The 15160-nt window shown below is 37.8% G+C and overlaps 1 protein-coding gene across 26 annotated transcripts in view; it reads right to left on the bottom strand.

The window, feature by feature from the left end:
• Positions 1–15160, bottom strand: part of DLGAP2 (DLG associated protein 2) — a 452231-nt gene that overhangs the window by 71631 nt on the left and 365440 nt on the right. For all 26 annotated transcript variants that reach the window (XM_068183587.1, XM_068183591.1, XM_068183590.1 and 23 more), the window contains one exon: positions 9382–10451. In XM_068183587.1, coding sequence (XP_068039688.1) covers positions 9382–10451 — 1070 coding nt within the window. The remainder of the gene's footprint in view (positions 1–9381; positions 10452–15160) is intronic.

Below are 15160 nucleotides of genomic sequence, written 5' to 3'. Positions count from 1 at the left end.
GAGGTTTTCTCCTAGATCATATCTTCAGGAGCCTCAGAAAAACAGCTTTCATGCACAGCTGCAAGTAGATGAAAGTAAATGACGATCTTGGAGAGCAGACAAAGATGATTTTTTGCAATGGTAGAAAGTATCCTTGATACTACAGTGGGAGATGAGAGCCGTACCTCCTGTGTTTTTGACAATTTCACTCCAGAAGGAACACCACACAATTACAAGAACAATTTTCTGAAGTTAATGGCACTAACCCTGTTTACTGGCTGTGGACTCTAGACCCTGTTACTCAGGATTTTTACAGGAAGGAAAAGTGCAGTATCTGAAAAAAGAAGTTTGTTTCCTCAGTAGTTAATCTTGTGTCTACAACTCACCACGATTCTCAGTGCACATTTTTGACTAGTTTCTTCTGTGTGTCTTTTTTTTTTTTTAATGTGCTGATTCATTGTTCAAAGAACATGAATTATGCAATGAAGTCATTGAAAAATCTCTACAAAACATGCCAGGGACTCCTCCTCACCACTAATAATGTCATTCTTCATAATTAGCTTTAATTTTCACATGCCACCCTCTACTCCTTGAACTTCTTGACAGCTCAGAAGCACAAAAAGTTCTTGCAGCATTCCCAAAGGTGTGTTGACACTGTCCATCATTAGGAGCTAATTTGAGAAAAAAAGAGTAATCTTTCAAGCCATTCTCTCCAAGCTTTGCTCTGAACAGACATAGTGTTACAGAAAGAGGAAGGAAATAATATAGATCCCAAACAATATATGTTTTACACTGGGTTGAAAACAACTTGACTTCAGGAATTTGGGATTTAGTAATAATCTGGACACCCATGCAGATCACAGAACACAAACATACTATTCCAGCTGGGAGATGTTCAAATAGGAAAATCATTGTTTGCAGTATTTATTGCCTCATTTTATTCTCTCGTGTGGAGTTCCAAGCAAACTGCACTAAGCGATCCTTAAAGCAAAGATTTCTGTCCAATGTACTAAAATTGCTTCTGTGTTTTCTAAAGAACTGCGCTCTTTTTAGTTTAATCATGTTTTATAACTCTCATCTCACAAGTGATTAAAACCAAAAACAAAACAAAAAACAAAAACAAAAACAAAACAAAAAAAAACCCAAAAAAACCAACAAAACAAAACCCAAAACCAAAAACAGCAACAAGATAAAGGAACCAGCACTTTGTTTCCCAAGTGGTTTTCCAGCAACAATGTGAATTATAATTCGAGGATGGCTAAATACTGTAATTGGTGTGAGGACTTTATGGCTTTTTTTATACTATTTGGATGAAAGTGGGCCAAATTCCTGCCCCATTACCATATGTGCTCATATTGATGGCACAGATCCTTGCAGTTCAGCCACCTGGAAATCCTCTGTTGTGTTGTTGCGTCTCTCTGGGACCCTCAGGACTCTGCTGTTTTGACATAGTGAAGCAAGGTGCAGTCAGACAGCAGTCATGGACTTGTCCACACTGTGGGTGATTTTAGCCTGCTAAGCTCACTGAGATCTTGTGCCAGAGCTTTGGTATAAGATGAACTTGGACTGAAGGGAAGGCTTGGCCTGTGCTTACATGAGAACCTGTTTATAGTCTCTCAGTCTAAGAGACAAAACCAGCAGAGTTTCAACCAAGAAACCTGTGTTTCAATTGGCTGTGTATTTCCTTTGGTATGTGATCAAGGACACTGCTTTGTGATCAGCTCAAGCCACTTTAAAATTATATTACCATTAACTTCAGTGGGGTAGGTTTTCCTTAAGCAATAGTCAGCTTTTCAAGCAATGCTAGTAATGGTCCAATGACCTAGAGTGCTGCCAGAAAAATTACCCCAACAGGAGTAATAAGGATAAGTAAAGGTAAGTGTTCAGCTGAGCTGGCGAGTTGCTCCAACTCACTGTGCTCCTGCACAACCATAAGAACTTGGGAGAGAGAAGGATGCAAATAGTGTTGTCACTGCTTAGGGCTGGGCAAACACAGGTCAGTAAAGACCCACTGTCTTGCCTGGAGGTTGCTGCCCTCCACCACTTTCACACTGAAAAAGTGTGGCTACCAGGAACACACCCTGGCCTTCAGTACTGTGCTAAGTACTGAACCAAGAGTGCTCAGGAGGGAGTTTAGGAAAAATTGGCTAGCTTGGATGAAAAAAATGCCTGAGACCTGCTGAGCCATATAACAGTATTGAGGATCAGAATGCAGTGCCAAGGAAACCATCCTGACACTACGTAATTTGCTAGAATATATGTAGCATAAAGTAGCAATTTACTAAGGGAAATTCACAGAAACATTAAAGATCCCAACTTGGAACTTTGCATGCAGGCCACAAGCAGCTTTTCTGCCAAGGAAGGGAGTGTGCACCCAGAGTTTGTTTTCCTATGTCTCTGTCTTTGGGCCAGCTCATAGTTGCATTTTCCTTTCAATCTTTTTTCTATAAATTGAATTAAATGCAAATTCTTCTAAAACCAAGCACCGAAAGTCTAAAGACCTAAACAGAATTGCAGCCTGTCTCTTACTACAGATGAAAGGGAGCCAGGAATACACCTGCCAGCTGGGCTGCCTGACTGACAGGCAGCAGATGAGGCCCATTAACCACACCAGCAACTGAAGCTGACTACAAGTTATTCTGAGTTGGGCAAGACCCTGGAGACCATTCAAGGTTACAGAAGTATAATGTAAGAGAAATAAAAAATGCCCCTAAAAAGAAAAAAAAGGAGAGGTGCTCCCAACAAACTTACAATGCACAGCACCTCTGAAACCATAGAGACTAAAGAGCAAGGTCTCCAGGGTTGCAGAGCTGTTACAAGGCTAGAGAGGGATGAAGCTAAAAGGCAGCATATGCAGGGCTGACTCAGAAAGTGGCCTGTGGTAAACAGCAACTTATTCAATTGAAGCAGGAAATTATATAACTTTTTTTTTCAGTTTGTTACAAGTCTACTACTGAAAAAACAGTAAATGTCTTTAAAACAGAAATATTTTAAAGGCTATTTAACAGCTGTATTTGCCTCTCATCAATTTTTTCTGATTTTAGCTAAAGATTGACATAATGTTTTGAACAGTTAAGTCCAGATGACTGCAATTATCTAGCTTCCAGAGCAAAATGAGTATTTTTTCTCCTGTCTATCTACTATGTAATGCTTAACTATCTGCATACTTTTCAAAAAGTGTTTCCCAACCAAAGTACCAAGAAACCTGTCCATATGGACAATGAGCTATTTAAACACATTTGCAATTCCACTTCAAAAAACAAGCTTTATGCACAGCATTGTAAGATGGCCAAACCCAGGGAAAAAAAAAAAAAAAAAAAAAAGGCAACATTTGTGAATACTTCACCACTTTTAGTCATGTCCTTGCAGGAAGAATGGCATGGACTGCTCAAGAGAGGAGCTGAGTCTGCCCTAGGCAGCAATCCTGTGGCCTAGGAGAGTGTGCAGTCATTTACAGCCCCAAGTGCAGTCTCCTTTGACAGATGGCCTGAGTGTATATAACAGTAAGTTACTCCTGCATGAAAACTTCTTCAGAACCAGTGACACCTTTGAGTAACAACTGAAAAGGTCAGCCTTCAGCTTCAGTGAAGTGAACATTGAGAAACAATTTGGTAACACACTTCTAACATCATAAAGAGGACAACTCCCCCTGATTAAAGGGCAGTGGGATCACGGCCTCCCTTTTCTGCTCATAGCTTTGACATTTCCACAGTAATAGGGACATGTTCTGGCAGCTTTAAGAAAATACTAACTCTGAAATCTTTCTACTCTTGTTTGGAAAAAATTTCAGTAATTCATTTTATCCAATATGAGGATCCTAGTACATGGGCATGGAAGCAGTGACCTGTATCACTGATTAACACAGTAATTCAAGATACCAGTGATTTAAGACAGCTGTTTGGTCAGAGCTTTGCTTTACAGTATTATTGTTTGAATGTATTTCCCCTTGGGAGGGGTAGTTAGGTATTATAGGATTTGTGATGTACAAACCCATCGGCATTCTGTAATACACAGAAATGTAAGCTTTATTACTCCTTTTTATTTAATGCTCCACGAGATGTTGCAGACTGACATTAACACTGTGAAGGGACCACAGGGCAAAAAACTGTCCCTTCATTTCCCTATTGTTTGGGCACTACCTGTTTGTCTTGCACATCTTTGCTGCTGACTGGGAGGGCATAGGGGTGGCTGGGACAAGGATGTCTCAGCCTGTAGAAAACCAAATGGTACAGCATTTGTCCATGCTGATCTAGGATGCATACTGCCCTGCTACCCTGCTGTCTATACTAGCTTTTCCTGCTGTGGAAACAACCCAGTTAATTCTTCAGTGGTGGCTGGTCATAAATCATTGTGAAGGCAGCGTGGGTGATAGTGATTTGGATGTGAGTATCAAAACTCTGCTAGCTCTGGCTAGCTCCACATGTGCACTCACTGGTAGAGGATTGGATGTAGTTTCTGTAGTTCATGCACAGGTTTTATGTCAAGCAAGCATATACAATCTAGTTTAACAAAGATGAAGTGCTGAGAAAAGTGCATTGAGTTCAAATCCCTCCTTGCAAACTAGAGGGAGAGTACAAAGCAGTTGTGAGCCTCACAAGGGCAGTGGTTTCATTTTTGAGAATCTGTACTGTCACCAGCAGAGTTCCTGAGAAAATGTAACTGAGGGCTTAAGGCCTATTTATCCATTAACTTGTCCTCAAAGGTTTTCTCCATGTAGCCTTAACTTGAACCCGCAAAGAGCCTTGTTGAAACCGCTGCTTTTTTCTTTTTCTTTATTAAAGAGACCAATTGTGCTTTTCTCTTTTTCTGTAGCGTACACAGCTGACATTATTATCCACACGCTTAGCAGTGCCTCTGCTGTAACCGATGACGCTCGTACTTAAATGCACTAGGAAGACAGGAGTGGGTTGAAGCCATTTTTAGAACAACATGCTGTTTCCTTTTTTAGTGCTGACTCATTCACTGTACCTTGTGGTATGTTTACCCCAATTGCTTGCTGCTTTGGAGGCTGTTGAATGGGTGAGGAAGGAATACTAATCAGTGACACATCACACTGTTCTCCAGAACTACAGTCATGGTGAGTGTGATGCCCTTGCCTATCTTTTGGCTCTATTATAGGAATTATTTTTCTTTAACTAGCATTCAAAGTTATTTCAGTTCTGGAAACTGTAAGTGACTCTTTTATGCACATCCTTTCAGCACAGTTATCTAGTTCATTTTCTTTTTCTGTTAAAAATCTTTGCTCCTTGCTAGTACTCATATCAGAGTGGAATTAATCAGTCATTGCACTGTACACATGTGAACCCTTATTAGCCAAAACAACTGATGAAGACAGAGGAGATCTCACAGCTAATTTATCTTCTTCTTAACATATTTTATATTAAAATTAAAATGACTTGGAAAACAGTAGCAGCCACTATGGCTAAAACTATACAAAACTGTGCATTATTGCATGTGTGTTCTACTTGGGCTGTTTTGCCTGCTGAGTGGGGTGGCAAAGTGTTTGGTGCCCAGAAATGCACTGCAATTCTCAATTTGTCTGCATTCAAAATAGAAATTAAAGGCCCATACATAATAACTGCAGCTCAAGATATGGTCTGATAAAATATTCACAAGATATGGTCTGATAAATGCTGTTAGTGTACAGTTACAAATGGTAGCCCTCTGCTCGAGGCAGTAATTGATCAACGGATTGACATTACAGCCCTCCTAAATGAGCTTCTCACTCTTACCCTCTCCCTTGTTCCTGTGTGTTCCCATCACTTCCACTGTAGAAGGAGTGAAGCAAATATGATATGGGTTTTAAATTATAAAAATAATCACTATATTATACAGCTTTATTTAAACTAATTTAGTTCTCTCAAATCATCCACTTTAGGACTAGATGACCACCCATGCTTGAAAAAGGCATGCTGACTGAATCACCTCTGACTTACAGCACCACACTCCCAGTCCAAGGAGACGCCTTAGCTGCAAGGACTGTGTGGAGAAGGAAATGAGAAACCCTAAAGGAGGAGCCAGAGATTAAGCTTGGAGATTTACCAGGTTAAAGGAATACTAGGACATGACTGAAGCATATAAAGAGTAGACAATTTCAAAATCCCTTATCTTCTTTTTCCAGGCATTTATTAATTTGCTAGTAGCTTCCTTCTTAGAAAGAAAATTCCTATACTCACTCTTCAGATTTTCAGTTTGAAGGAAAAGAAGCTCAATAGTTATGACAGAAGACAAAGTGGAAGCCCAGAAACATAAGACAGTAAACAAAGTCTGAAGCACAGGCATAAGACTGCCATGGTCTTTGAGTTTGAGATTCTGCATATCAAAAGTCTCAATGGAAAACAGAAGTAGATATATTTCATGCAGATACTGAAAAAAATAATAGGAAGAAAACCAATAGACAGAAATGTCAGTTGGCTACTGAGAAATGTCATATAACTAGGGAGTAGAACAAAAGTAGAAAAAAGGTAGTAGAGCAACAACAAAAAATATATATACATGATAATAATACATAAATATAGAAATTTATTTTTTGTTATTCTGAGTATGCTTATGTATTTGTGTATTCATTGAAGGACTGTAATTTCACAACCGTATTTTTAAAAGAATTAAAAATATATAGCTGATATCACTCAGGACAAATGTATTTAATACCACTTTTAAAACAGAGATCCTGTGAAAGGCCTTGGGGTTTTATGCTAATCTGTTCACTTGTGCACCTCAGGGAAATCTGCTGCTGCACATCAACTTCATAATCCTTTGAATTCTCATTGCCATCTACTTTTGAGCAATGCAGTAAAATCTCCTGGGTGGGGATTCTGACATGTTTATCTACCTTTCTCAGTTTCTGAACCTAATGATTATTTTTATCCAATCATTATTCAGTGGTGCTGCTTACACTGCCATAAGAAAAGTTAAATATCCCTCCTCAGTTTTGCAGATAGAGCAATTGAAGAGTTCAGAGAATAACAAATTACATTTCCTGGGTCAGAGAGAAAGTTCCTGGCAGAGGTAATAACGGGACATATTTCTGATCTTTATGATTTCATCCTGAAAGCCCAACATCCCTCAAAGCAGAAGTTTCAAAAACAAGCATTTAGTTATGACATTTGCAGAATGGATTCCCCTCAATTTGTTTGCTGACCTTGAGCAGTGAATAAACCAGCCACTCAGTCTGAAGGATATCTATGCTCTGAGTGGCATATTCTGATATGATGAAACATATGTTTTATTTTAATATTTTTTAATGAGAATATTTCTGTTATAGAATTCATTGTATTACTGCTTTGGACACAAGTATAGATTCCTTGTGGTAGTAACTGAACACTTGAGTCATAACACATTTCCATTATAGGATCCCTATGAATAGGGAATGGGTACTGTCCCATTTTAAAGGGTCTTAAAAACAAAGTCTCCGTGCAGCAAAAATTTGAATTCACATCTCCTAGATTTTAAGATGGATAAGCCTTCCTAATTACTGAATGAAAATCCCTTTCTGTAGTAATCCTAATTCACAAAAAACATAAAAAATATCTGTAAAGAAGTGTGCTTTTCCAACCCCTAGGCCTGTCACTAGGCTTGATCTAAAGCTTAGTGATAACCAAGTTAGTTTGTGAGCTCAGTCTTTCACATTCACTTAAGGATGCTGATAAAAGTTGGGAGTAAGGAGAAGGCAAATGAAATTAAAAATTGATAGCTTCTGCAAAGACAAATGAGATGGAGTGGGGGAATGGGGAAGAAGAAACTATGAAACATGATTCAGAAAGGAAAGCACTAAACCCAAAAGAGGTATAGAGGAACCAGAGTTTTAACGGTAGAAGTATGTAATGGGAAGGAAAAATCTAATCATATCTAAACTTCTCTGTAATGTCACAGCTGTATGCATGGTTTTAGAACATAGACAGAATGGAAGTCCCTGCACATGACGCACTTCCAGTTCTGTCTCGTTGAGTTAGATCAAAAACTTCTAGGGAAGTGCAGTCTATTTTACATACATGAGAATGTACTTGGATATAATAAAATACCACAGCTGTCAGTCTAGATTGGAATCAATTTGCATGGTAATACTCTGAGGGCTGCAATTTATTTTCCTTTCTCTGCAATCAGAAACTTTCCCTGTTTCAGTAGGGAAGATTGATCCTGGATGTCTGCATATGCATTTGAAAAGATCTGGCTCTTCCAGTGTGACTCATCACTATTGGACACCCATAGCTCTGAGAGGAGAGACTTCTGCACAGAAGTACAGTCATTTCTGCAGGGCCCAGGGAAACTGAAAAGCTCCAAATACATAGATCTGGACTAGAGATTTCCCCATGTTAATGTAAGAATTGGTGAAGTTCTGGAGAAAGAGGAGTTTCTTAAAAAGAAATAGAAGAGAATGTACTCAGAACAATGTGGGCTTTGCAGGCTATACTTAGTATAAATTACTAAAGGAATATTTGTATACTACATTTTTTTCTGGTGACAAAGCTAGCTGAAGAAGTTATCCTCCAAGGTACTCTCTCCTTTCTGCTCTGCATCCACTAAAGTTCTCTGTATAATCTGATGTGTTTATGTCACTTGTGATGGGACTGTGCTGGACGTAGGCCAGGTAAATTATACAAGTGTCTCAAAATAGTATTTTAGAAAGTATTCTTTAAAGCTGTGTCACTTTATGATCCAGATCATTTTGCAACATGATAGTTACATTAGCATGACTTTGGGGTGGCAAACGGCATCAAGCAGGAGGTATTAAAATTTAAATGCAGGAGAAAGTGGAAGCTTCTTTGTTGCTGCAAGAGAACACATGTGCAGAACACCATCAAAATCAGTCCCAGGCCTCAAATATCTCTCTCCCTGAGGTACTCATGTATCTTTTAATACAGATGTTGTTATAGTATGGTTTCAAAAGAGGCTCAGTTCAATATAATCCTGGGTGATCCAGTCATTACCACAACAAAGCAATTTGGTACACCAGTAAATCCACTCTTCTGTTACTTACAAAAACATGGAGAAAAGGAATAAAAGAACACAAAAATAGGATTCCCCACAGCCTGTTTTTAAAATCACTCATTCATGGTTGTATTTGAAACACTTTTTCTAGCTCTCAGACTGCTGAGAGTACTGCTCCTTTTTTAATGTAATATATATTTTTCATCAAGAAGTTCAGTGTGAATTCCAAAGACGAAAACACCTCTACTGACCTGAAACTAATTTATATCACACCTATTTTATAGTTTTTAATCTGTGGTCTATAAACAAAGACAAAAGCCAGAGATTTCTCACTTTAATGGAGTATCTGATATCTGCATTAGGAGAGACATACAGAAATTCTTTGAGGGGTACCTTTGTATATTTTTTTACTATGACTATGGCATATACTGTGATGCTCTTTTCATTAAAATCTCAAGAAAATCTTCCTCTTACCTGAAGGTAATGGCACGGCCTCAAGGAAGGTTTGATTTCCTGATGAACCAGAGGCTTATCTAAGTTCAGTGATGATTTGCGATAAGCTTCTTTAGCCTGACTTACTGTAAGCGTGGACCAAGAACTCCTTTTCATATATTTACTATCAGGGGTCATTGGTAGCCCTTCACAAGCCGAACACTTCACATCATTGTTACTTTTGGAAGTCTTCAATGAGAGATCCCCAAAATGCCCCTGCAGTGCCTCAGGATAGCAATGGGATATATGATCTGCATGGTGCCTATTTACCACACTAGGGGTTCGGTAAGTGCTATCGCTGTCCAAATTATCATCAGAGCTCCACCAGCTACTCATTCCAGATTTATGCTTGCCTTCTGGTTTTCGCTCCTTACTTTTACTCCTTTTGCTATGCTTGGAATGGTGCCCATGATGATGATCGTCCCCTCGACTGTCTCCCTTTGTTCCATTAACATTCCCCTTGGATGATCCTTCCAGAGAATGAGATTTAGTAAAAAGTTTCTGGACAGAATGAACGAGATGGCGAATCCTTCCCGGGCTCTCACTGCGTTGTTCCGCAGCTGTTGAGGTCCGCTGGTACTGTAAAGTATGAAACCCATCCCGGTGAAGAGGAAGCTGTTTCTCAAATTGGTCCAAAAGATTTGCAGGAATGCGGTTAATCTTAGGGTTACCGTGAGACATGGCGCAGTCGTCTCTTGAGTCGTAATGAGAGCTGTAGTGCATTCTGGGGAAAGTGCTACTTGACATGTGATCGCCCATTACCATGGGCATCATCATGCACTCAGAATGAATGGAGCTGCGTGGGGAGCAACGGTGGTGGTCCAGCGGGCAACTCTCTGTGGGACTGAGAAGATACGATGGCCTTGGCTCCTGCCCATGGTGGATATGGTCGTGGGTATGTTCACAATCTTCAGGGGATGCTAAGCCACAAGTATGAGCTGAACATAACTGTGGTTGATTGCGACTACCAGATAATCCTTTCATATTCCTCGGAGCAGGAGAGTATCTTTCTTCATTGAAGTGCTGAGAAGGCGACCATGAGTACTGCTGGTCTGTCATGAGAACACATAAAACCTGTGTTATGTGTCTGATTAAAAGATTAACTTGAAAATTCCAAGTATATTGAAAAACAAAACATTTTTTCTCTATGACCTTGGTGGAAAGTCTCACCATTCATGAAATTTCTTCCACCATTTAAAAACTGCTGAAAATTGTTCACTATGACTAAATTACGGAGAGGATATAGCCTCCTTTCTCTTTGCAAAATTGTGCGCTACCAATTCTAGATGTTATGAAGCTATTAATTGTGTAAATTTACTCAAATTTAATGGATACATTCAACTATTCAGTTTATTATTTAATATTTATAGCTCATATGTCAAGCTTTGTGACTAATCATTTAAGTTACATGGTAGTTTCTATTTTGGTGGTTTGACAGTTGGATATATTAAATGTATCCTTGCTCCATGGAGTCATTTTTGTACCATAAATTGAACTTCATTTTCTTCAATGAATCTCAACTTCATGATCCTAAGTTCACTCTTCATAAGTATAAATAATAAACAGCAAGAAGAAAAAAATATGAACATGCTGAAATGAAGCTAAATTTTTATATTGCTAAACAGTTTATCAATAAGCATTTCATACTATTTGAACATCTGTTATCCTTAGTCCAGAAGTATTACTGCTATTACCATACATGTAATGTATACTCTATTAAGCAGTGTTGCCCCTTTTTATGGCCACACTACAAAATATTTACTTATTCACTCTAAGTTATTGCTGAAAAAAAACCCAAATATATTTAGGTACAAGCTATGGGGTTTTATATACTTGATTACTTGTTCCTATGAATCATGTGCTCCAAGTTGTAGTTATTATGCAAGCATGATTGCTAAATAAGTGTAGCTTGTAAGCAAAGATTTTGATACTTAAGCCTTTGATTTTTTTCTCTCATACAATTTCTTGCAGCTGTCAAATGTTACAAACAGAAAATTAAAAACAAACCCAGAGATACTTCAATTTGATTTTCCCATTCACTTTCCCTCTTCAATTTCAGCTTATTTAAGAAACATTTCAATAGCAGACAAAGAGATAAGATGCAAGATAATCCTTCAGAGGATAAGACAGATGTGTAAGTGTTTATAAAACCCACTTAGCACTGCCTTTCTGCAAATTTGCTCTAAGAATCTAAATAATCTTGCACAGGTGGTTGATACAAGAAAGTTTCAGGTCTGAACCAGAATGGAAGCTAGAGAATATTTTTTAACTGGACACTTGAAACCAAGCTGTAGAGATAACACAGTAATTGACAGCACTTGGAAGGGTTTCTAATCATATGACAAAGCTCTCCTGAATCATATTTCCACTGCTGATGAAAACTCAATGCCTGGATATAGTCATGAAACAGATCAATACTCATTTCTCTCTTATTTCATTCAACGAATATGTGTTATATCAAGATACCTTCAATGCATACGGCAAATGGTTGCAAGTCTTTAGCATAAGTTATCTCATAACCTAAAGGCTGTTCCTATTGTGGGAGATGTTTTGATAATTTTATTACATCCTAATTTCAACAGAGTTGCACACAACATTTTAAAATGAATGCAGCATTAAACTAATGAACAGTGAAATATTCTTCAGCCTAGGCATAATGCCACACTGAAGTCAAAGATGGATTTAATGGTACATATGCCACCTCCATACTTTATCATGGCATCAAACTGATGGGTCTGTGCATGTATCCTTTTCTTCTTCTATTTTGTTTTCCTGTCTGTTTCTTTCACTTAATTCTTTGCTATTATTACATTAAAATAAAATCATATTACTGCTGATTGCTCAGTCTGTTTTCCTATTTAGGTTATAATACCTATAAATGTAGTTACAGGAAGGAAATATAACTGTTTCTCTGAAATGACGTAATTTTGATTAAATACAGACGTAGCAGTAAATTACAACAGTGCTTTGGAATTCAGCCACATAAAGTAGTCCTGTAATTAGTGGTACTTTACCCAGGATATTACCAATATTCCCATAAAGGGTTCCCAAAGCACCTGACAGAGATTATTACCATAGTTCTTACAAGCCCATAAGATTAGATAGACTGAAGAAGTTTTTTTTACAATGAGGGTAGTAAAACACCGGAAGAGGTTGATCTTGTTGAAGACATCCCTGCCTATTACAGGGAGGTTGGATTAGATGATCTTTAAATGTGCTTTCCAACTCAAACAATTCCATGATTCTATGTGGAAGGTACTGTTATCCCTTTACAGAAATAGGAAGTTGCAGTATAGGAAATATTTTCCAAAGTGCTTATGGATTTTCTGATATTAATGTTCACAGAGGTGTGAGCCAGAGGGAGGTGGAAGGAAGCTCTTCTGTCACTCTAACAACATGATGAGAGCCAACCCCAAGCCTTTTCATCACAATCTTGCACATCTATGAATGAATATAACTTTTGCTATGCCTCACCAATGTATTTAGACAAAAAAAAAAAAAAAAAAATTAAGGGCATGGCAGAGATACAGAATGAAAGAAAGAGAATAAGAAACTAATTTCTCGAGCACGGAATTGCTAGTCCCTGGTGATTTCTTTAGGCCTCATGCAATACCAAACATGGTCCAGAAGGCTTCAAATATTTTCATCCTCTTACATCCCTAGGAATATGATTTGACTGCACTGCAATGGATAATCTAACAACAACTTTTCTGTCCTTCATGGATCCCTGTGATTCCAGCTAATTTTGCAACTATAGAAAAATACAGTTTTCTGTATGTTGCTTTCCCATTGTATGCTTTCATATAGCATTTTCTGTGCTACATGGAATGTCTGAATTATTTTTGTTTGAAACACAGTATCTAGAAACTGCTATAGGCATTTATTAAGTGTAATCAAAGTAATTGAAACATGAATTAAGAAGTAGATGTTTTCCAGAAGTAATTGCCCCTTCTTAACTCTGTCATAGAAAGTAACTGAAACTAGATAAATTCCCAAATTACTTATATGTGCATCATTTAAATTTATCACTCCAATTAGGTTTGTCAATATAGGATATCAAACTTGTTCTTTATCCCAGACACAACTACTTCTTCATACAAATATTTTGAAAAATCTTCAGAATTTTGAAATACAATATATAAATTTATCAAGTAACTTGTGCTTTGTATTATTCAGTCAAGTTCATTCAGGAGACTGAAGTGCTTGAAGAAACAGTTAAGCTGTGGCTGAATGAATTACTGTGTGGTGCCAGAGCAGTGTAATTGCCCATGCACTAGCTCTTAGTCTGCCAAGTAAAATGTCCTAGCTTAAAAATCAATTAAGCTAACATGCTTTTGTAGCATTTGCAAGGGGCTAAAAGTGTGTCTATGGTCAATGACCACAGCACAGCTTATTAATAAAAATTCATAAAGCTGCAGCAATTTTTTTCTCAATCCTTTCAAAATAAATTTAATATTTTGGTAGCATTAAATAGTTTCGTATTTGATAGATCAAAAAATGACAAATTGGACTGAAGTTTTAATCTATAACTTGAAGTTTCACAGCAGCTCTTATGTTTGCTCTGGGCAATCACTCTAAAAACATAAAATGCCACCATCAGAGCTAAAGAGCTAAAGGGAGATAGAAGAAAAAAAAAATAAACATAACCCAAAGCAGACAAAGAGATAAAGGAACAGGAACAGAGAAAAATATATTATATGAGAGCATAGGAATGTTTTTTTTTAGATTTCATCAGAGCAAAATGGAATCTTCCAACTAACTTCAATGGATAGTCAGATAATATTTAAAGACTGGGGTTGGGGGTGGACCTAGAACAAGACATGGGCTGTCATGTCAGAGAATCCAGTAATTCCAAAACACTGAATATCCCTTAAAGCTCTTCTTTTTTAGAGACTACTGTGCAGATATTGCAACCTTTAACCTCAGCAGATGGAAGGATTTCTGCATCCCTTCCTATCTCTTTCAAATCTTTCCCTGTTACGCCATGTTGTGTCCTGCTTTTTTTTTTTTTCTCCTGTTTTCATTTCTGGGCTTTCTGAGAGCTGTTTTCTTGCTCCAAGCAGACATTGGTGTGCCTGTGTTTGGGGTCTGGCCACTATTTTTAGATCATCCAAGATTTTTCCTTGTGCTAGACAGTATAAAAAAGTAAGATAGGTTCAAGGACGAAGAATAATGTTTGAAGTGATGAATTAGAATTGCTATTAATGTTCTAGGTTAGAAGGCTAAAACCCTCTAGGTAATGAAGCACAAGAGCTGCACATTTCTAGGGTTCCTGGAACACTGCTCTTGGCTAAAGAGCATCAATAGGAAAACACAGAAACTTCTCTGACATTCATAAGAGGTTCTTGTCTCCACAAATCTTTCTTGTGTTGCATATTAGAAGCAAGCTTTCAGGGCATGATAATACTTTCTGGATCTACTAAATGATGCCTGATTTATTTTCTTACATTTCTTTCTATTGTGAAATTAATTTGAATTGCTTTAACTGTATAAGTCTGTCAGTAACCTGCTTTCCCATCTGAAACATCTGTCTGGTTTTCATTGGAGAAGGAACTGTTCTTCTGCCTAGTGTAACCAGGAAAATGCACTGCTGAAAAGTGATACCTAACCTAGCTTTCAAAAAGAGGTGGTAGATAAAAACAGATTGCTGCATCTTTCTGTTTCACACAGTTGAATCAGAGTTGAAATGCATTATGAAAAATATATCCTCACAGCTTAACCTATAACTAATAAAAAATGAAATATTGGGAAAATGGGCATA

This window comes from Anomalospiza imberbis, chromosome 3, assembly GCF_031753505.1.
Source record: "Anomalospiza imberbis isolate Cuckoo-Finch-1a 21T00152 chromosome 3, ASM3175350v1, whole genome shotgun sequence".
Classification (NCBI taxonomy): domain Eukaryota; kingdom Metazoa; phylum Chordata; class Aves; order Passeriformes; family Viduidae; genus Anomalospiza; species Anomalospiza imberbis.
Note: the sequence above shows the minus strand (reverse complement) of the source record. Positions and strands in the feature narration are given on the sequence as shown.